The sequence below is a fragment of the Rhincodon typus genome, chromosome 5 (genome assembly GCF_021869965.1).
Source record: "Rhincodon typus isolate 14 chromosome 5, sRhiTyp1.1, whole genome shotgun sequence".
In the NCBI taxonomy this organism is placed as follows: domain Eukaryota; kingdom Metazoa; phylum Chordata; class Chondrichthyes; order Orectolobiformes; family Rhincodontidae; genus Rhincodon; species Rhincodon typus.
In genome coordinates this window covers 20,666,187-20,688,254 of record NC_063336.1, presented here as the reverse complement: position 1 = coordinate 20,688,254, position 22,068 = coordinate 20,666,187, and the positions used below count along the sequence as shown (strand labels likewise).

The following is a 22,068-nucleotide window of genomic DNA, read 5'->3' as shown; positions in this document are numbered from 1 at the left end:
TGGTTAATTTAGTTACATCGCTGCTGTGTCCCGTAAATGTAATGGGAATATGTAGCTAACAAAATGCGCTAGTTAGTGTTTAATTTTATTGTTCATTTTTCCATCCTGAGGCATGGTGCTCCTATATATTGTGTGTGTGTGTGTATATTGATTTACAAGTATTTGGGTTCTTGTTTTCTAACCTGGCTTTCTTTCTTTTCAGCCTTGCATCCTATAAGGGAGTCAGTTACTTCCTTATGCCTTGTTTTAAGTACTCTTCATCCTTGTACTTGCCATCACAGCTTTGCAATTGACTCAGTCCTGCTCTGTGCTGCAATTCACACTAAAGCTCACTTATAACACCTTTGCCTCTCTTCTCTTTGTTTATTCCGGGGCTACTGGGAATTGTTGTGACTATAACAGAGGAGGTAACTCAGCATAAGTTTTTTGTTTTAATTCATTCATGGGATGTGGGCAAAGCTGGGCAGGTATTTATGTGCATCCCTAGTTGCCCTTAGAAAGGTGGTGGTGAGCTGTCTTCTTGAACGACTGCAATCCATGTGCTGTAGATAGATCTACAAAACCGTTAAACAGGGAGTTACAGGATTTTGACCCACCAACACTGAAGGGACAGTGATATATTTTCATATCAGATGGTGAGGAACTTGTACGTGGGGATGTTTCCATGTAATTGCTGCCCTTGCCCTTCTAGATGGAATTGATTGTAGGTTTGGAAAGAGCCTTGGAGAATTTCGAGAGTGCACATTTGTAGGTGATACACACTGCTACTGCTGAGCATCAGTGGTGGAAATGACAGATGTTTGTGAATGTAGTACCAATCAAGCGGGCTGCTTTGGCCGCTTCTTGACTCTTCATGCAGCTGCACTCATCCAGGCAAGTTGGGAGAATTACATCATACTTCTGACTTGTGCCTTTATAGATGATGGACAGGCTTTGTAGAGTCAGGAGGTACCTTACTCACTGCAGGATTCTTAGCCTGTGACCTGCTCTTGTCACCAGGCTATTTATATGTCTAGTCCAGTTCAGTTTCTGATCAGTGATAACCCCCAAGATGTTCTTAGTGGGGAATTCAGTGATGGTAATGCCATTCAATGTCAGGGGACAATGGTTAGATTCTATCCTGTTGGAGAATGTTCTTGCCTTGCATTTGTGTGACATGACATTTGTGTACCACTTTTCCCCACAAGCCTGGATATTTGGGCAGCATGGTGGCTCAGTGGTCAGCACTGCTGCATCACAGTGCCTGGGATCCAGGTTTGATTCCAGCGTTGGGCGACGATCTGTGTGGAGTTTGTACATTCTCCCCATGTCTGCATGCGTTTCCTCTAGATGCTCTGGTTTCCTCCCACAGTCCAAAGATGTGCAAGTTAGATGGATTGGCCGTGCTAAATTGCCATAGTGTCCAGGGATGTGCAGGGTAGGTGGATGATCCATGGGAAATGCAGGGTTACAGGGACAGGCTGGGGGTGTCTGGGTGGGATGCTCTTCAGAGGGTCGGTATGGACCCAATGGGCTGAATGGCCTGCTTCCACACTACAGAGATTCTACGATGAGATCTTGCTGCATTTGGACATGGAATGATTAATTATTTGAGGAGTCAGAAATAGCGCGGAACATTGTGCAATCATTAGCAAACATTCCTACTTCTGACCTTTTGATGGAGGAAGGGTCATTGATGTAACAGCTGAAGATGATTGGGCCTAGGACACTATCCTGGAGCTGAGCTGACTGACCTCCAGTAACCACAACCATCTTCCTTTCTGCCAGATAAGTCTCCAACCAAAAATCAGAAATTAAATGTGGGCCTTCCTTGCTTTTACAGTTTTAAAGACTTAAGGCACAGAATTTAGAAATGCCTGGGACCCATTTTTGGGTTCCATAGATGCCCTAAGATGCCTGTGTACACTTCAGGAAAAGTTGTGTGCCAGCAACTTGATTGAATATTTTGAGAAGGCAGTAATTGGGCTAATGAGGCTCGTGCATTTGATGTAGGTCATGTAGATTAAAGCAAGACATTTGTCATAGTTCTAAATGGCAGACTGTTCACAAAAGCAAAAGGTTTTTGAATCCAAGACAAAGAGGCAAGTTGGACCCAAAATTAGCACCAAAGCAAAAAAACAACTTTTAGTGAGTGTCAGAGATAGTAAGAACTGCTGATGCTGGAGTCAGGGATAACACAGTGTGGAGCTGGAGGAACACAGCAGGCCAGATAACATCAGAGGAACAGGAAAGCTGACGTTTTGGGTCGGGAAACGTCAGTTTCCCTGTTCCTCTGATGTTGCCTGGCCTGCTGTGTTCCTCCAGCTCCACACTGTGTTATCTTTTAGTGAGTGTTGTTTTTCTGATGAGAAGGCGGTTTCCACAGGGCTCAGTGCTAGGTCTCTTGCTCTTTCTGGTATATATTAATGATTTGTTTTTGAATGCCACCCCGCAAAAGAACATTTATTAATCACCTTGTGTGGCATTATCATATTAAACGGGTAGACTTAAAGCAGATTCAGCAGCACAAAACTGGGTATCCACGAGATCATCATAAGCAGAATTGTACTCCCAACATAACCTAATGGCACAGTATCTCTTGCACTTTACCATTACCATCAAGCCCAGGGATCAACCAAATTGGTTTACTAATAACCTTTAACAAAGGAAATCTGCTATCTTTACCTGATCTGGCCTACATGTGACTTCAGATCCACAGCCATGTGGTTGGCTCTGATCTGTGTGGTTGATTACAATCTTTTGCACATGTGCTACTCAACAGTGGTTAACAAACATAAAGACATCACAAATTTGGCATGCATCACATTGAAAATTAATTGGGCAATTGCCAAAACCATCTTCAATAGTTTTATAAAAGCCACCGCAAGCTGGGTGGTGCAGTGGTGTTACGCACAGGTATTTTACATCTGAAACCTGGGTCAAATCCAGCCAGGTTCTACAAATCCAATTAAATTGACAGTCTTATTCAGACATGTATGGCTCATGCAGTAAATCCTAGGTTGGAACTGAGGCATTTAGTTAGGCTAAGAATATACTGTAACTGAGGTGGGAGTGGTAGATGTTGCTATTGAATGCTTGACATGGACAACATTGCAGACCCGTAACTGTTGAGTACAATTTAATCTTTATAACATTATTATTGGAGAAACCAAGTAATTTTTAAGATTGAAGTGTACTCCTAAATGGCCATCTGCAGCTAGCACAGCACTTAAACATGTTTCAATACCAAACAGTTGTTTTAAAAGTAACTGTAGTATCTAATTTTTATATTTATGTGGGAGTGTTCCAATTTCTACTTGAGTAGAATTTTAGCAGATACCTGATTATCGCCTTTGAAACAACAGTAACTTGATTTACCAAAGAAAATCTGTTGAGTTTATGCTGTCATTGACAAACCAGATTGCTGTGGAAATGGAATTAATCCAGTTTGCAAATGGCAAGATAACTAGTGCATAAGTAACAGAAATTAAAACCAGGACATAGCTACCTTATGCCCCAAATAGCTTACTTGGAGGCCACTGTTTTCTTGTGTCGGTGCATTTCAGATCTAGAACAGACCGGCACAGTTCAAGAAATGAAACACCAGTCAGGAATTATTGTGTTCTGATTTATTTCTTTTTGTGTAATGTGGCAAGGTTTTTGTAACAGATGCCATTGATTCTAAAATGTGTAATTAATGTCCCATTGCTCTACGAACATTCCTTAAGCTTGATATGAATTGTTTAAATGAAACGTTGATGTCGTATCTTTTAACCGTAGTTTATTTACTGTCAGGCAGGGGGCACTCAGTACTGTATTGCAAACTCAAAATCATTTATGCTATTTAGTACTGTTTTGAGGAAATCAGTGGAACAAGTGTGGAAGTACTTTACTTCTAAAGCACCTCTCCGAAATACATGCACTAAGTTGATGATCTTCTGGCTGAGAGGATCCAACAGCACCTTCTACATGCCAGCTGAAAATGGTTATTATACTTGTGAATCTAGTTCTATCTCTCTCAACCTAAAATCAGTTATTCTAATGGGAGTAGGCTTGCGGTGATGAAATGATGTTCAGTTTTTACTTGCTTTGGTTTGCTTATGTTATTCCCATTTGATCCTTATTTGGTACTTGCATAACAATGAATTTGAAATAATGCTGAATGCCATGTATAATTATGAAAAAGCCCATGTTAGTTTATGTGGATTTACAATGTCTAGTTTGGTATTTGCTAACTTGTCTTTATTATTCATTTAAACTCATGCAGGGCTTACAGTATTTGAATCTGGTAAAAAGAAAACCGAAAAACGAAAGAAATTAAAAGAACCTGACCCAGCAAACATTGATGGTTTTCAGGGGCCTTGGGCAAAGTATGTGGATGAAAAGGATGTGGCCAAACCTTCAGAGGTTAGTTGACCTACCTATTTTAGCATTTGCAAAGAAGGAAAAATTTGCACAACTTGGTCCATTTGATCTCTGTCATCTATCACTGATGACGCTGACAATTTCTGCCTTTGGAAGGCTGGAAAATTTAAGGACACATTTTGAAATGAGACTATCTTACTAAATAACATAAATTGGCAACTTTATGTATAAAGCCGAGAGTCAGGTCCACACTGAATATAGCTAGTGGTGTAACTTCACATTCTGCACATCATATTCTGGAATTAATTTAACAAGACAATTTTAAAATGTTTTTTTTTCAGAGATATTTGATGTTATTGCAGTTACCTATATACCACTTCATTGCTGGAAGGAGTGGACATGTGTTCTGCTGGTCTTGATTTGACCATTAGAGGGGGTATTGGGCAGTGACTAAGATCCTCTTCTTCGAGTAGTTCTGCCTGACTCATGGTGAAATGCATAATCACAAAATGAAAATGTACTCTGTGGTGAAAGAATTCTGAGCACCAATCTCAGCTATGTGATTGTGCTGTAGTAATGTTTTCAAAAATGTGATAATCACCTTCCCTGAAGACAGATGTTCTTCTAAATTTTTAAGTACCTGCCTGCTTACCGATAGGCATTCTAAATTTTGCTGCAGCGATGCTGTCAAAAGCCGTTGTGCAGTCTGTGGCCAACATTGTCCCTACTGTACTCAAAAATAAGTAACTATGAAAAGAAATGTGAAAGTTTCTAATAAAATGGCATGTAAAATTTTATTTTGCAGAACATTGTAAATGGAGACTTGCTAAATATTTTACTTGCAAAACTATAAAATTGCTTTTTAAAATAAGAGGCTGGTTGTTGTGGATGTAATGGATTATTAGGACCTGTCTCTATGCTTGAACATGTCCAACTTCTATTTACAGTGAGTCATGTATTCCAGTTTATATGTGAATTCCTGTCTTCAAATGTATAACACAGTTTTAATATCAGACATTACTGAAGGTGGTGGGTAGCATATGGCTACCTGTTACCTTTTCGAGGGCAACTAGGGATGGACAAAAAATGCTGCCCCAGCCAGCAAAGCCCACATCCCATGAATGACTTTTTAAAACTGGCTAATAAAACAAATAAACTAAGAAAACATGCAGAAGTGACATCAATTGGGAAACAAATATTTTGTAATGAAGCTGCTTTAATGGCTTGATTCATATACTCTTGACAGAAATACCATTCCCCACCTAACTGTAAAATAGTATAATTTCAGTTGGTCTCTCTTAACTATCCAAGGTTTTAGGAAAAAGTATAGCAGTCTCTTTTCAATGCCAATCATTTTATGGTTTTAACATATCTATGAGGCAAATAATATGTTGCCTCAGAAAACATGTGAATACAAAATCGTGCTATTTTCTCTCCCTACTGTGATAGGGATCTGAAGATCATTTGACCTTTCCCTTTAAACAAAATGATGTGCAATGTTAATTACTACTTTTCACTGGCATCTGAAGACAATAATAAATGAATCATAGCTATTGAAAGATCATTGCAGAAAATTCATGATATACTTAAAAACTAATTTTTAAAAAAATTGCAAAATAATAATGCCAATTGTAAATTGTTTGCTCTTTCAGCAAGCAGCTTGTATGTCATCTTGTGCCCTAAATTAGATTATTGTCTTGTAAATGTTCCTGTCACAGATTCTCCACAGACAATCTAACTGATGTAACTAAGTAGATTGTCAGTGGAGTTCACATTTTCATCTATTACTGTAATCCTCTTGTAATATGGGAAAATTTGGTTATTTCTGCAGGAAGAACAAAAAGAACTTAATGAGATTATAGCCAAACGACAAAAGAAAGGCAAACAAGAAGATGAGAAACCTGCAGAAGAGAAAACAATCCTACACCGTAATGCATATAGTTTGTTTGTCTGTACTTCTGTGGAGGGGGTTGCAATTGTGGTAGTTAGGGGTTGAGGGGTGGGAGAGGAACTGATTGATGTTTTCGTATTATTTCTTGACATCAACTATTTGAATATGGTGTAGTTTAAAGTAGTTTGTTTATCTATGGAACAACATACTTTTAACTAACTCTTTTGTAATTCAAATCCTTTAATGCCCTCTTTCTTTATCAATCTTTCCTGTTCCCAGATCACCTATTGTCTTAATTTCCACATCCAAAATTTACTTTTTAATGATGTAACTTAGACATGTAGTGAGTCCTGTTCGTGAACAGAATGGTCTAGCAGAATTCTCCAACAGCAGCTTATCTTCATAGATCACCTTTAACACACTTTAATATACAAAGAGCTTTGGATACAATTTGACATTGAACCACATAAGATATTAGGGCAGGTAACCGAAAACGTAGTCAGAGTGGTAGATGAGAAATAGGGAAGATGCAAGGATTCCTTGGCAGAACCTGGAGCAGACAATATGGACAGAAAGAGAAGTCATTCCAGAGCTTCCCTAGCTACAACTGGATGAATAAAAATGAAAGCTGTGAACTTATTGATCAACCCTCCTACTTTCAAGTCTAAATCATTTATATAAACAACAAAAAGCAAGAGCCCCAACACTGACCCCCGTGGGACACCACTGGATGTGGACTTGCAGTCAGTAAAACACCTCTGAGCCATCAACTTCGGCTTCCTGCCACTCAGCCGATTGTGAATCCAATTTGCCAAATTTCTTTTGGTCCCATAAGCTCTTCCCTTTGCTATCAGTCACCCATGTCGGACCTTGTCAAAAGCCTTGCTGAAGTCCAAATAGACTATAACAAAAGCATTCCCCTCATCTACACACTTGGTCACCTCTTTGAAAAATTCAGCCAAGTTGGTCAGACATGACCTCCCCTTTGCAAAACCATCTGACTGTTATTGATTAATCCCGGCCTGTCCAAATGCAAATTAATTCTGTCCCTCAGAATTGCTTCCAGTAGTTTCTCCCACTGAGGTTAGACTGACTGCTGTTAGATTCCTGGATTATCCCTTGCTCCTACCTTGATTAATGTTACCACATTGCATGACCTCTCCTGTGGCCAGGGAGGAATTGAAAATTATTGTTAGCGCCCCTGCTATTTCCTTCCTTACCTCACGCAACAACCTGGGATACATTTCATCTTGCTAAACCACTCAAAACCTCCTCTCTGTCTATGTTAATTTCTTGAATTGTTTCACAGACATTCCTGATTTCTATACCCATGTCATCCCTCTCACTCGTACATTTAGAACCCTACTACTTCTGTGGGCTCCACCCACAAATCACCACTGTAGTCCTCAGTAGGCCCTATTGTTTCCCTTGTTATTCTCTTGCCCTTAGTGTACTTGCAAAATAACTTAAGATTTTCCTTTATTTTTCCTTTCATACCCTCTTAGCCCTCGTAATGTCTCTTTTAAGTACCTTCTTGCACATTCTACATCCATGAAGAGCTTCTACTGTTTTGAGCTCTCAATATCTGCTATAAGCTCCCCTTTCTCTCTTAACACTCCTTGGACTAAGAGCAGAGACTTTCAGGCAATTCTGCCTCAGAATACTGAGATACAGTCAAGGAGGAAATATGGAGAGTACAGGGCCTAATGTTCCAATAACAATAAAGTGTGGGACCACTAAACACTGAGAACCCTCATATCTATGTTGTTGGTAGCAATATGCGCTACAATCTGTCTGTTTGCCCTACCCTTTCAGAATGTCTTGCAACCACTGTGACATCCCTGACCCTAGCACCAAGGAGGCAATGTACAATCCTGGAGTCTCTCTTGCAGTTGCAGGAATGCCTGTCTGTTCCACTTGCAGTTGAATCCCATACCACACTAGCCCTGCTGTTACTTTTCTTCCCCTCTTGTGCAGCAGACCCACTCACGGTACCATCAAGTTGGTTGTCACTGCTTTCCTCTGCACAGTCACCACCCTGAATAATATCCAAAATCATATATCTATTAGAAGGTGGATGGGCTGCACTACCTGCTTACCTGTACTCTGCCTGGTGGTCACCCATGCCCTTTCTGCCAGTTTAATCTGTTTGACCACCTCACAAATGCTCTACAGTGAATTTAAATGTTCTTGGACTTCTGCAGTACATGAGTGATAGATATACCCACAGTACTGTTGGAGAGGGAGTCCACCCACCGTGCTCCTGGAGAGGATGTTCTAGGATTTTGATGCAACTACAATGAAGGAATGGCAATGAAGTTTGAAGCTGGGATAGTGTAATAGAAAGTTGTAAAGGATATTGATTAATGTAAATGTATAAATGATGTTGTCTGTCCTGATAACTAATAATATTTCCTTAATTTGTTTTACTCCCTTTTATAATTATTTTAATTTATCTTTCATTTTTCCTCCTCATTTTGTACTTTATACTGCTGGCCCACTTAGCCATTCAGTTCTGAATGGGGAGATATAGCATTCATACCTGTTTGTACGATGTTTCACTTTGCCGCATCTATAACTAAGGGAACAGCTACACTGATGAGATTCACCATTGGCATATTGAACATAGACATTATGCAAATAATAACGTGGCCACCAATTGCTTCTCTTGCCTTGGGAGCTTAAATCGTGGAACTACCCTAATTTGAATATAGTCAAACTAATGTGAAACCATAAAAATGCAGTTCAGAAACAATATAATCTCAATTCTAAAGATAGCATGACTTCTGGCTTTCCGCATTTGAAGTTAGCTTATCAAGAGCGTAAGAAATTTTAGTTAACTTGTTACATACTTTTAAATGCCTGGTTTAAGATTACTGAGGCAACACCTTTAGGGATTTCTGGAAACTTAACAAGTACTGGCTGCTGTTTTATTTTAAACTTTGGTTATGTTAGACAACTAACCCTGGTAGATTATTCTGAAGTTTCTGAAAGCATTGTCTGGAGAGGTTGTGCTTAATGTTAGAGAGATGTTAGTGATGGGGATGAAATTTTTAATTTCAGACTCAGAGTATCAACATTAGAGACTTGCAGGTCACCAATACCACACGGGGTACAGCATTGAGCTTTCTATTCTGCATCAACAACATTAATCATCTACTAACCTAGAAAGCTCTTAATGCGTTAGTGTGAGCTTTTTTTTCTGCATTCCTATGCTAGCTGCCCTGTGGCCTCTGAGTAACAGTCGGAACAGTTTTGCACTTCCAAGTACATATGACACTGTAGATTGGATAGAGTCATTTCACACAAGGTCCCTACAATCACACATTCATTTCATCAATTTGGCTGGATTCCAAGCAAAGTCACAGAGGTAAAAGGCCAAAGTCTGACCAATTTTCCTGAGGTTTCTGTTTTATCCCATTAGTGTTTTAATTTTGTCTTACTATGCCTTTAAAAGTGATTTTGTAATTGTTAGTATCTGGGGTCGTACTATAATTAGCTTACAGAAACTGAATTAAATTTATATTTAGTGAGGATGCAGTTATTTTATGAAAAGCTGCAGACTGGAATAGAAAATAACCTATTTAATTGAAGTACAATACAGCTTTTTTTAAGAAATCTACATGCTGTAGATAGCCTATATCCTAGCATAACATTGGCTCAGCATCAGCTTTGCATTCATGTACTGAATCATGCTTGAGTTCCACATTTTAAATTAACAGAGTAACTTGTTACAGGTGCTTTTAGTTTGCATCTCAGAATTGAAATTCCAATTTTTACAATCGTATATCAATGTGATTTAACGGTGATTTGGTTTTTTTTTGCAGAACAACCCATCTGATGTTTTATTCAGCATTGTATATTTATTAAGCACATATATTTTGCCTTTTAAGAGTATTTTGCCTCTCCTTGTATTCAAAAAGAGTATTTCTTAACTTTCTGATAAACTTGTGATTGATCAATGGATAAAACATTGACAAGGTTAATGCCATCTTTTTATAGTCAAAGATATGTATGACTACCAAGGAAGGTCGTATCTTCACATTCCTCAAGATCTTGGAGTCAATTTACGATCTAATCAACCACCTGAGAAATGTTACCTTCCTAAGAAACAGCTGCATGTATGGACTGGACATACAAAGGTACTATTTCAAATTAGCATGTTACACATCTTTTTTTTATATGTGCAGAAAACATACAATTGCATATTCTTTTGGGATTCACTTCAAATACCTTAATCTAGATTTTCCAGAAATACAATTGGTAGTATTTGGATGAAGGCAGGAAGTGGATGGTGACTCACTAGTTTCCCATTGCATTTCCATTGGGTGGAAGTAGCTGAAATGGCAAACAGTTTTTGTTTTAGATATTGTTTTAGAGATGTACGTTTGACATGGGTGTAAAGGATTTACCTGGTTTTACTTGTAATTATCTTGGGCTTGCGTAACAGTTGCCATCCTTTTGTGGGCACTCCATGCCAGGGTGATCAGTGGCCTGGATTGTCTGCATTAGGCAAAAAGCCACCATTTCTGCAGGCATGGCCAAACCTAGTTGACAGTAATGGTGGGGTGCATATTTTTAGGATATGTGGAGATGGTGGCATAGTGGTAAAGACAAAGGACTAACAATCCAGATACCCACGCTAATGCTCTAAGGATGTGAGTTCAAATCCCACCACTGCAGCAATTCAATTTATTCAATTAATCTGGAATGTAAGGGTGGTCTCGGGAACCTTGACCAATGACCTAAAAAAATACGACTTACAGTAGGCCAGATAAGGATATTAGTATGTGAGATTGCAGATCCACAATAATGTAGTTGACTCTTAATTGCTCTCTGAAATTGTTTAGCAAGTCACTTAGTTCGATTCAGGGCAACTGGGATGAGCAACAAATGCTGACTTTACCAGCAACACACACATCCAGTATGAAATAATGAATTCTTAAAAAAACAGCAAAATGGCAAAACTGCTATCTGTGATCTACTGCAAGGCTATCTGCAGCTTCTGTGCAACATTGACATTAATGTTCAACTGTAACCTGAAACTGGGTCAATCCCTTCAGGCTTATTGCAAAGCTAATTTGTACTGATAGACCCTCTACCTTTACTCTATGATACCATGTCCACTCAATCATCTCTCTTATCCTGATGCAGCAAAGTAAGGTGTTGAGTTTGTTTCTTATTTACAGGCATGCCTATATTTTGTGATTTGTTCTCTTGATTTTCGTTTGCCAGTTTTAACCCATCCTTACTCTGCTAAGAGATTCTCTTCTGGGTCTCACTGAAGTTTTTTAGATGATTCATTGTGACATTTTCTTTTAATTGATCTCTTAAATTTGTTTTATATGTAATTTTGTAACGCCAGTTGCCTGTCTTGAAATGTCTGTATTTACATTTATAGGCATGTGAATCAGCTCAGTTACATCACAATGAAATCTAAACTGCACCTTTATTATCCTGCTGATTTTACAGTTTAGCATTTATATATGAAATTCACGAGGCATGATTTTACTGTTCTGTTTGAAGCTGTTAATTTACTTTTGAAGTACAGCAGTTCATTGTTTACTTGATAAGAAATAAAGAACTTGCATTTACATAGTACTTTTCACTGCCCTAGGATATCCCATCATGCTTTATAGCCAATGAATTATAATCTTTGCTGCAATGCAGGGAAGTGCAGCATAGAATTTTCACATATCAAGGTCTCACATTTAAACAACCAAATAAACAACCAAAAAATTAGGTTCTGATATGTTGGTTATTGCCCAGAGCACAGGAGAAATTCTCTAATACTTTATTGAATCATGGAATACAATTTTTAAATATCTATTGAAGAGGGCAGAAAAGGTTTCCATGCTGTCCCAACCAAAATTCAGCTCTTCCTGTAGTTCAGGGTACCTCTTGTATTCAGTTGTCAGTTATGATTATGTACCCAGATATTTGGAATAGGGCTTGAATCAGAAAGTACTACTGTTGAACCAAGGATGGCAAATCATAATTACTTATTTGGAGATGGAAGAATATTTAAAGTAAAATGTGAAGTAATGGTGAGTGCCCAGTGATGTTTGAGATACTTTTAAAACTATTTATTTTTCTGATTTTGTGTTTTGTTGTTTTTGCTTTTCTGAAGGTAGCAACTCCTTTTTTATGTCTCTGTGCCTGTACTCCTAGCATTGTACTGCCTTTTACCAAAATAAGTCTATGCAGTAAATGTTGATGACCTCTAGGACATCATCACTAAGCTTGATCTATTCCTGCCACCACTTCCAACAGAGCTCATTTGATAGCAGTTACAAATGATACATTTGGCTGAACTTCCTTGCTTGACGGCTGTTGTGTGTCCTCACCAATGATATGACTGAGATAACTTAATTTAGTGCAGAACAGCGATAAAACCTGGGGCTGTCTGTGCAGTTTAGTGTTGCACATCATAATGGTGTATTAACTCAGTGACAATGGAAGGTTTTTTATGTTGCCTATCAAATTAAACTTTACAAAATGTACATCTCAATTGATATTATTCACCAATTTATTTGTCACAATGTTGTCCTACTAGTTTATTTGAAGCAGTTTTGCAATTTGAAAAGTCCAGTGTGTTTTTAGTACAGTAATGATATTGTTTTAACATTGCCCATCCTTGCACCTGTGGCTATGGACTATAATCCCCAGACAGGCAGGCGGCCGAAGTGATCCTACTCTGAACATGGCATTGTTATCATTATATAATGAAATTATACTCTCTCTTTTTTGTCTCGATTTCCCGTCTTTCTAAACTGCTTTTTGTATTTTGGAAGAAAGTCATCGATGAACAGAAGTACAGTTAGGGTATCCATGTAAGAACATCAAGCAAATGTTCTGATCTGAACCAACTCCTCCAATTACAGTGCACTCCACTTGACATGTGTCAGTAGCATTCTGAACCACAGAAAGTAGGATTGCTGTAGTGGAGAAGGGACCATTTGTTTTTTTAAGCTCCCTCTGAAAACAGAAGAAGGTTTCATCAAAAACCCACAAATTTTTGCCATTTTCAAAGTTACTGATTTTGGTTGTAGCTATTCACCCTTGCTGCCAACAAGGTAATTAGTCAGATCGTTATCCTTTACTGCGGCACATTGCCAAACATTAATTTTCAGCCTTCTGATTAGCTGGAAAACTGGCTTTGGGAGCTTTGGATCTATTTATAGCTAAGCACACTATTTATTTTGTTATCAGGAGTGTCTTCAGTGTTATATATAATTGTAAACCTTTTGTTTAGAAATCATGTCTATCTAAGCTGATACTTGCCATCCGTGCTGAGCAATGATGTGCAACTGTGAGGCAATTTGATGTTTTATTAGTAAGAAGAGGGAAACAAAATGCGTGAGATGCAATGGGTTCTCTTTTTTTTGAGTGTGGAAGAACTAGTGCAGTATGAAAAGTGTGATCGAGAGGATAGGAGAGACAGCACATTTGAAGTCTGTTTCCTTGACATAAGAAATCAATGTATGTCATATCCACAATTCACTTGTAGCCTGAGAAATGAGAGAAATAAAATAATGGGTCTTCCTGACATCCCATCACCACTGCTATTAACCCTGTAGTAGGCAGGACACTCACCACTGGGGGAGAACAATGTACAAACCAAGGCAGGGGTTGGGGGTGGGAATGGAGCCTCATTTGAAGGTACCCATTTCCTGTCTGGTGCTGCTGAGGGCTAGGAAATGAAAAGTTTAATACATCCTTACTGTGCCTGCCAAATGTCATGTGCAGTCTCTGGAGCATGGCCTCAAATGCTGACGGTTTATTCAAGTTCAAAGTGGTCTGCCTAGTTAAATTGTTAAATCAAAGCTGATTTCCTTGATGAACATTTACATCAAGTAGTTTAACTTTACAAGCAAATGTTGGCATCGTTCTGTCTAGGAGAGATGATTGACGTGCAGCATACAGTCCATTTAGGTGGTGTATCTTCATTCGGGGCACCTTTATTGTTGGCTGTGAAAGCCAGTTCTTGAGAGGCAGGTTCTGCCATGGGGTGCCCTAAAGGAAGGTGCCCAAGTTTTTGGCATTGGCACCTTTTATGCAAGATACTGGAGCCTCTGGTTGTCGTGATAATACATGTGAGCCAACAGGATCATGGAATCATAGAATCCCTTTGGTGTGGAAGCAGGCCTTTCAGCCCATCAAGTCCACACCGACCCTCCAAAGAGCATTCCACCCAGACCCACCCCCTACCCTAGACACTATGGACAATTTAGCATAGCCAGTCCACCTAACCTGCACATCTTTAGACTATGGGAGGAAACTGGAGCACCCGGACGAAACCCACACAGATACGGGGAGAAAGTGCAAACTCCACACAGACAGTCACCCAAGGCAGGAATCGAACCCGGGTCCTTGACGCTGTAGGCAACAGTGCTAACCACTGAGCTATCATGCTGCCCTTGCACTATAATTTCCGCATTTTCACCAGCTAGTGACTCCCAGCTGCAATAGGCAGTGTTTAGGCCTTCAAATCATGTTTGCACACATCGTTGAAGTGGAACCTTGCAGTCTTCTGACTCCAGTTTCCTCACTATTAGAACATCCTCGGCTATGTGACTGTGTTTAATTCTACAGATTCGCTGAAGCTGAAGTTAGGGGGAAGGTGTGAGTTGGGTGGCAAAGTGAAGACGGTGTTGTACCCAATATCTTTCTCTTGTCTGTTATTAACACTTATTGAGCTTTTCATTTGTCCTGGCCTGCTATCCATAACCTCCTTGTTTACCTACCCCTTTCATATTTCTCTCTCTTCAGCATAAGTACCATTTATCCTACCAGGTAACAGTTCTAATGAATTGTAACTGGACTCAAATTGTTAACTGTGCTGTCTTCCGACAAATGCTGCCAGACCTGCTGAGTTTCTCCAGCAACTTCTCTTTTTATTTGAGCACAATTTGCTAACTACTTCCAGTGTGGTCTTATTTAGTGTAATCACGGGCAGAGTTGGAGCACCTCGTCTCATGACCACACTTTACTTGACACCTGTATCCTAAAACCAGTTCTGCAAAGACTATCATCTTGGTGCTTCTTTCAATATAGAAATTGTACAGAAGTTTTCATGTATTGTATTAGTCAATATTTCCTTAGTACACTTTCAAAAAGATAGCAAAGACAGAAGGCAAATGCCAGAGAATTAAATATCTGGTTCAGACCATAAGAGGACATTGTTATATTCTTGTGTTCTGCTTTCAAATATAATGTGGATCAACATGAAAGGTTGGGAATCCACTTAAAAAAAATACATGTCACTAAATGTGAGACAGTATCAGAAGTAAATGCAGATTAGTAGTTATCCTCTTGATGCCCGTACCATCATTAGTACAGACATGCAGTCAAATCTAGTCACTGTATGTGACATTAAGAAGATTTCTGTGCACAGCCTACCGCCACTTTCTTAAGAGCAGTTAGGGATGGTAGTAAATGTTCGCACAGCCAGCAAATTCCGTATCCTATGAATGATTTCTTTAAAGCATTTACTGGATATGGGACATGACAAAATCCCAGACATTATGCTGAAGACTTGTATATTAATGGAAAATTGCCCACCTTAAGTCCTGTCTGTAAAAAGCAGAAAAAATCTAATCCTGACAATTTTAATTTTAGTTTGATATTAGCTACTGAAGTGATTTCCAATTTTTTTTATGTTTCAGGGCGTCAGTGCTATTCGATTGTTTCCAACATCTGGTCACTTGCTTTTGTCCTGTTCCATGGACTGTAAAATAAAGGTAAAGATTTACTGCACTGCTTCACAGTTTGTCATGTCATTTATCCAGGGTGTAATAGATTAGAGATAGAAATTTGAGAGTCATTGCAGCAAAGCAATTTAACTGATGGATTCAGAAATCATCCCTAAAATTGAATATGAGCTTTGAACATTTTGTCACCTGAAAATCAAATAAAGAATATTTTTAAAGTAATTCTTCACCTGTCCCCTTGTTTATTTTCAGTGTTTATATACGTAATTTTGATATATGAATTTAGACTACTAGAGAAAACATTGTGTAAACTGTAAGGTATTTGCATAACAGAATTGTAGATGACATCCTAAGCCTTATGAGCAACTCCTTTGAACTTCATAACAAAGATTAGATTACAGCCTTGCAATAGCTCCCTCATGTCTGCTGCAGTTAATTTCAACTCTTAATTTTGCACGGGAAGGTTATTCTATTTCAATGTAAACTTTCTGTAGCTGTAAAGATAGCTGTCACTTGGTATGCAATGTTTATGTGATGTTAATGTTGATATATTGAAAGTAATCTCTGCTTGATTCAGTGTTTTCGATAAAAATACATAAAATTGGCTGTGCAATTTAACACTTTGATTTCCTTCTTGACTTCAAATTAATAACCACAATTTGCCTCTATATATATTTAACAAAGCATTGCTGCTTCACAGAGAAAGAAAAGATTTGATATTAAGCCATAGTAATAAACTTGAGCAAGGTGCCTAAAGCTTGCTTGGGTTGGCAAGCTGTGAAGTTGTAGAGAAAGAGATGCATGAATTTAGTGAAAGAATTATGGAAGAGAGAGATGGGTTGCTTAATGATGGAATGTAAAACCAGACTTGGAATATGGAAAGAGTTGTAAGACTGGGGTGAGGTCTTGAAGGTACTTATAAAGCAAGTTGACAATTTTAACTTCAGTGCCTTGGAAACAAGTGACAGTGTAAATCCACAAGGACATTCTTAAAGGAGGAGTATGAACCGCTACACTGCAGATCACGGTGGACATGGTGGAATTTTGAATCATGCAGAATTTTGGAGATGAAGAGGCCAGCGTAGAAAACATTGAAAAAATCAAGTCTGGAAGTCAGTATGTTACAATAAGTTCACGGCGACAATGGGATTGAAAAGGAACAGAAGCATAGGGTACTACAAAGATGGATGCATGGTAGAGAAGTTTCCGAACTTCTCTTAAAACAGTGTCCTTCTCACTCATTGTGTGAATCAGGCTGGATGATCAGCCAGGGAGAGAATCACATGAGTTGCAAGAGAGCAGAGCTTAACAGGGACTCAAAATAACAGTTTTCTCAGTTTGCTGATGTTCAGTTAGAGGAAATTATAGCTTATTTAACTTCAAACAGAAAGTGTGACGGCACAGAGTGTAGAGTAATACTTTTTACGCAAGAAGGAAGCTCTTCAGCCCATTGTATCTGTACCGATAATCAAAGAACTATTCTCCTCCCCTTTTGTAGCATTTGGCCTGTGACCTAATGTGCTATGGTGTTTCAAGTGTTCAGCTAAATACTCATTAAATATCGCAGGTTCCTGGCTCTCCCACCCTTTCAGGCATGGAGTTCCAGATACTCAACTCTCCTGGATGAAAATGATTTTCATCAAATCCTTTATAAATCTCCTGCCCTTTATACCTCAAAACTGATCCCCTGGTTATTGATCTGTTTCAATGTTTCTCCCTATCAGAAGATTGTATACCTCAATTAGATCCCTCGCTCAGCCTTCGCTGCCGTAAGGCAGACCACCCTAATCACTCCTGTCAGGCAGCATCCTAGTGAATATCCTCTGCCCCCTCTCCAGTTCAGTCACGTCCTTTCTATAATATGCAACGAGAACTGCTCACAGTACTCCAGCTGTGACCTGACTACCATTATATAAAGCTCTATCATAACCTCCTTGCTCTTGTATTCACTGCCTTAACTAATAAAGGCAACTAACCCATATACCTTCATAACCACCTTATCTACCTATCCTGCTGCCTTTGTCTATCTGTTGACATGCACACCAAGAGTACTTTGTGAGTTTGTGGGGTCAGTGAAAATGGTGAAGTAGAATTAGGTCCGTGGCGCATATAGCTAAAGGGTCAATTTTTGTATCATGTTATCATAAAGGAACAGTTTACTAACAAAATGGTCAAAGAAGAGAACTTTGGGAAATTTAAAAGTGATTGTGTGGGGATAGAAGGGAAGCCTGTGCTTAGCGTATGGTAGCTATGTTGAGCTGGCTGAAATTTGAAGCAAGGAAGGACAATCTTGTGAAATTGTACATCAAGAGACCTGTATTAACCATATCCAATGATACATAGGAAGTAAAGAAGAGCTAATGCATCATATTGTACAGTTGCAAATTTCAGGGAAATCTGGGTTATTTTACGATGTTAAAGATGCTATGTAAGTGCATGTTAAGTTATACAGCCTAAATGTGGAATTCTTAATGGACAAGAGTAGTGATCTTGGCCTTGTTGCTGCAATTGCCTCAAAGCCAAAGCAGGGATGGAGTGTCTGAGAAGAATTTCACAAGATCAGTCACTCCATATTTTCCAACAGTAAAATATTTTCATTAGTTTAAGCATTGAAGGAGGGGAGCATCACCACGTCATAGATGGAATAGGTTTGTAGCCTGGAGAAACTAGGAGAGAAGTTGGAAAGTCGTGTATCATTTTCAACCTGTATCACATGTCTTTTTTCAGCTTTGGGAAGTTTACAATGACCGCAGATGCATTAGAACATTTATTGGTAAGTATATTTCTGTCTGGATGAGAGGGCTAGGAAATTGTGTTATTCATTTCAATGCTGTAATTGTTTTAAGCAAACCCAACCTACTGCTTTAAAAAGAGAAATCCCGTATCATCAATTTGCTTGATTATATTTCAACAATTGCAGTCATAAAACCTTGATATTTATGAGCACGCTCTCCATCCACTTGTTTTCAATGTGCAGCCGTTGAATAAGCTGCACTGAAGACTTTATTTTACAGGATGTGTGTGTCTGGTAAAGTCAACCCTAATTGTCTTTGAAATAATGAACTACCATCTTGAATACAGCTGGAGGTGTTGATGGCTTGATACGCCAAATCATGGGCAAGTTAAGAGTCAATCACGGTACTGAAGGTCTGGAATCACGTAGAGATCAGACTCAATTTCTTTTCCTAAAGGGCACTTGTGAAACATTGCATTCTTACTACAATCTAGCAGTTTCGTGGGTACCATTATTGATATTAGCTTTTCATTTTAGACTTCATTTAATTAATTTAAATTCCTCAGCTGCGATGGTATTTGAATTTGTGTCAATTGATTGTTAGTCAGTCCTCTGGCTAATGACCAACAATGTTACCATTTCCTTTTTCTCTCCTTTATTTCCAGCAGTCATTGTAATTCAAAGAGAAAATTACTCTCCCATTTTGTTCCTGATTTCTCTCTTTGCTCCCTGATCCTCTGATAGTTGGCTTTTGGTACACTCCCTGATGCACTCCACCTCACTGCCACATTGGTTCACTGCTTCACTACTTGTGTTATGGATGAGATGTGATGCTTGCAATTTAAAAAACAGTGCAGAATATAAATTATTTGGTGGGAATATTTGCTGTCAAAATAACATGCAGCAAGATGGCCCAAATTATGAACTTAATTCAAAAACTACAAACTTTATGGAAAATATAAAACAGTCTGTCCCTGTTGCTCAGAAGGGAAGGGGGGAGAGGAGGAGAGCATTAGTCATTGGGGACTCCATAGTTAGGGGGACAGATAGGAGATTCTGTGGGAACGAGAGAGACTCGCGGTTGGTGTGTTGCCTCCCAGGTGCCAGGGTCCGTGATGTCTTGGATCGTGTTTTCGGGATCCTTAAGGGGGAGGGGGAGCAGCCCCAAGTCGTGGTCCACATAGGCACCAACGACATAGGTAGGAAAAGGGATGGGGATGTAAGGCAGAAATTCAAGGAGCTAGGGTGGAAGCTTAGAGCTAGAACAAACAGAGTTGTTATCTCTGGTTTGTTACCCGTGCCACGTGCTAGCGAGGCGAGGAATAGGGAGAGAGAGCAGTTGAACACGTGGCTACAGGGATGTGCAGGAGGGAGGGATTCAGATACCTGGATAATTGGGGCTCATTCTGGGGTAGGTGGGACATCTACAAACGGGATGGTCTACACCTGAACCAGAGGGGTAGCAATATCCTGGGGGGGAAATTTGCTAATGCTCTTCGGGAGGGTTTAAACTAATTCAACAGGGGGATGGGAACCTGAATTGTAGCTCCAGTGTACAGGAGGTTGAGAGTAGTGAGGTCATAAATAAGGTTTCAAGGTCGCAGGAGTGTACCGGCAGGCAGGAAGGTGGTTTGAAGTGTGTCTACTTCAATGCCAGGAGCATCCGGAATAAGGTGGGTGAACTAGCAGCATGAGTTGGTACCTGGGACTTCGATGTTGTGGCCATTTCGGAGACATGGATAGAGCAGGGACAGGAATGGTTGTTTGCAGGTTCCGGGGTTTAGATGTTTCAGTAAGATCAGGGAAGGTGGTAAAAGAGGGGGAGGTGTGGCATTGTTAGTGAAGGACAGTATTACGGTGGCAGAAAGGACGTTTGATGACAACTCGTCTACTGAGGTAGTATGGGCTGAGGTTAGAACCAGGAAAGGAGAGGTCACCCTGTTGGGAGTTTTCTATAGGCCTCCGAAAAGTTCCAGAGATGTAGAGGAAAAGATTGCAAAGATGATTCTGGATAGGAGCGAAAGTAACAGGGTAGTTGTTATGGGGGACTTTAACTTTCCAAATATTGACTGGAAACGCTATAGTTCGAGTACTTCAGATGGGTCAGTTTTTGTCCAATGTGTGCAGGAGGGTTTCCTGACACAGTATGTAGATAGGCCAACAAGAGGCGAGGCCACATTGGATTTGGTACTGGGTAATGAACCAGGCCAGGTGTTAGATTTGGGGGTAGGTGAGCACTTTGGTGATAGTGACCACAATTCGGTTACGTTTACTTTAGCGATGGAAAGGGATCGGTATATACCGCAGGGCAAGAGTTATAGCTGGGGGAAAGGCAATTATGAGGCGATGAGGCAAGATTTAGGATGCATAGGATGGAGAAGGAAACTGCAGGGGCTGGGCACAAATGAAATGTGGAGCTTGTTCAAGGAACAGCTACTGCGTGTCCTTGAGAAGTATGTACCTGTCAGGCAGGGAGGAAGTGGTCGAGTGAGGGAACCGTGGTTTACTAAAGAAGTTGAATCTCTTGTCAAGAGGAAGAAGGAGGCTTATGTAGAGATGAGGCGTGAAGGCTCAGTTAGGGCGCTTGAGAGTTACAAGTTAGCCAGGAAGGACCTAAAGAGAGAGCTAAGAAGAGCCAGGAGGGGACATGAGAAGTCTTTAGCAGGTGGGATCAAGGAAAACCCTAAAGCTTTCTATAGGTATGTCAGGAATAAAAGAATGACTAGAGTAAGATTGGGGCCGATCAAGGACAGTAGTGGGAAGTTGTGCGTGGAGTCCGAAGAGATAGGAGAGGTGCTAAATGAATATTTTTTGTCAGTATTCACACAGGAAAAAGACAATGTAGTCGAGGAGAATACTGAGATACAGTCTATTAGACTAGACGGGATTGAGGTTCATAAGGAGGAGGTGTTAGTAATTCTGGAAGGTGTGAAAATAGATAAGTCCCCTGGGCCGGATGGGATTTATCCTAGGATTCTCTGGGAAGCTAGAGAGGAGATTGCAGAGCCTTTGGCTTTGATCTTTATGTCGTCATTGTCTTCAGGAATAGTGCCAGAAGACTGGAGACTAGCAAATGTTGTCCCCTTGTTCAAGAAGGGGAGTAGAGACAACCCTGGTAATTATAAACCAGTGAGCCTTACTTCGGTTGTGGGTAAAGTGTTGGAAAGGATTATAAGAGATAGGATTTATAATCATCTAGAAAGGAATAATTTGATTAGGGATAGTCAACACGGTTTTGTGAAGGGTAGGTCGTGCCTCACGAACCTTATTGAGTTCTTTGAGAAGGTGACCAAACAGGTGGATGAGGGTAAAGCGGTTGATGTGGTGTATATGGATTTCAGTAAAGCGTTTGATAAGGTTCCCCATGGTAAGCTATTGCAGAAAAT

At 39.7% G+C, this 22,068-nt stretch overlaps 1 protein-coding gene across 1 annotated transcript in view; it reads left to right on the top strand.

Annotated features, from left to right (window-relative positions):
• Positions 1-22,068, top strand: part of cdc40 (cell division cycle 40 homolog (S. cerevisiae)) — a 134,828-nt gene that overhangs the window by 52,403 nt on the left and 60,357 nt on the right. Inside the window, exons 5-9 of the mRNA XM_048596686.1 lie at positions 4,247-4,386; positions 6,176-6,272; positions 10,238-10,377; positions 15,904-15,978; positions 18,676-18,721. Of these exons, the coding sequence (XP_048452643.1) occupies positions 4,247-4,386; positions 6,176-6,272; positions 10,238-10,377; positions 15,904-15,978; positions 18,676-18,721 (498 nt within the window). The remainder of the gene's footprint in view (positions 1-4,246; positions 4,387-6,175; positions 6,273-10,237; positions 10,378-15,903; positions 15,979-18,675; positions 18,722-22,068) is intronic.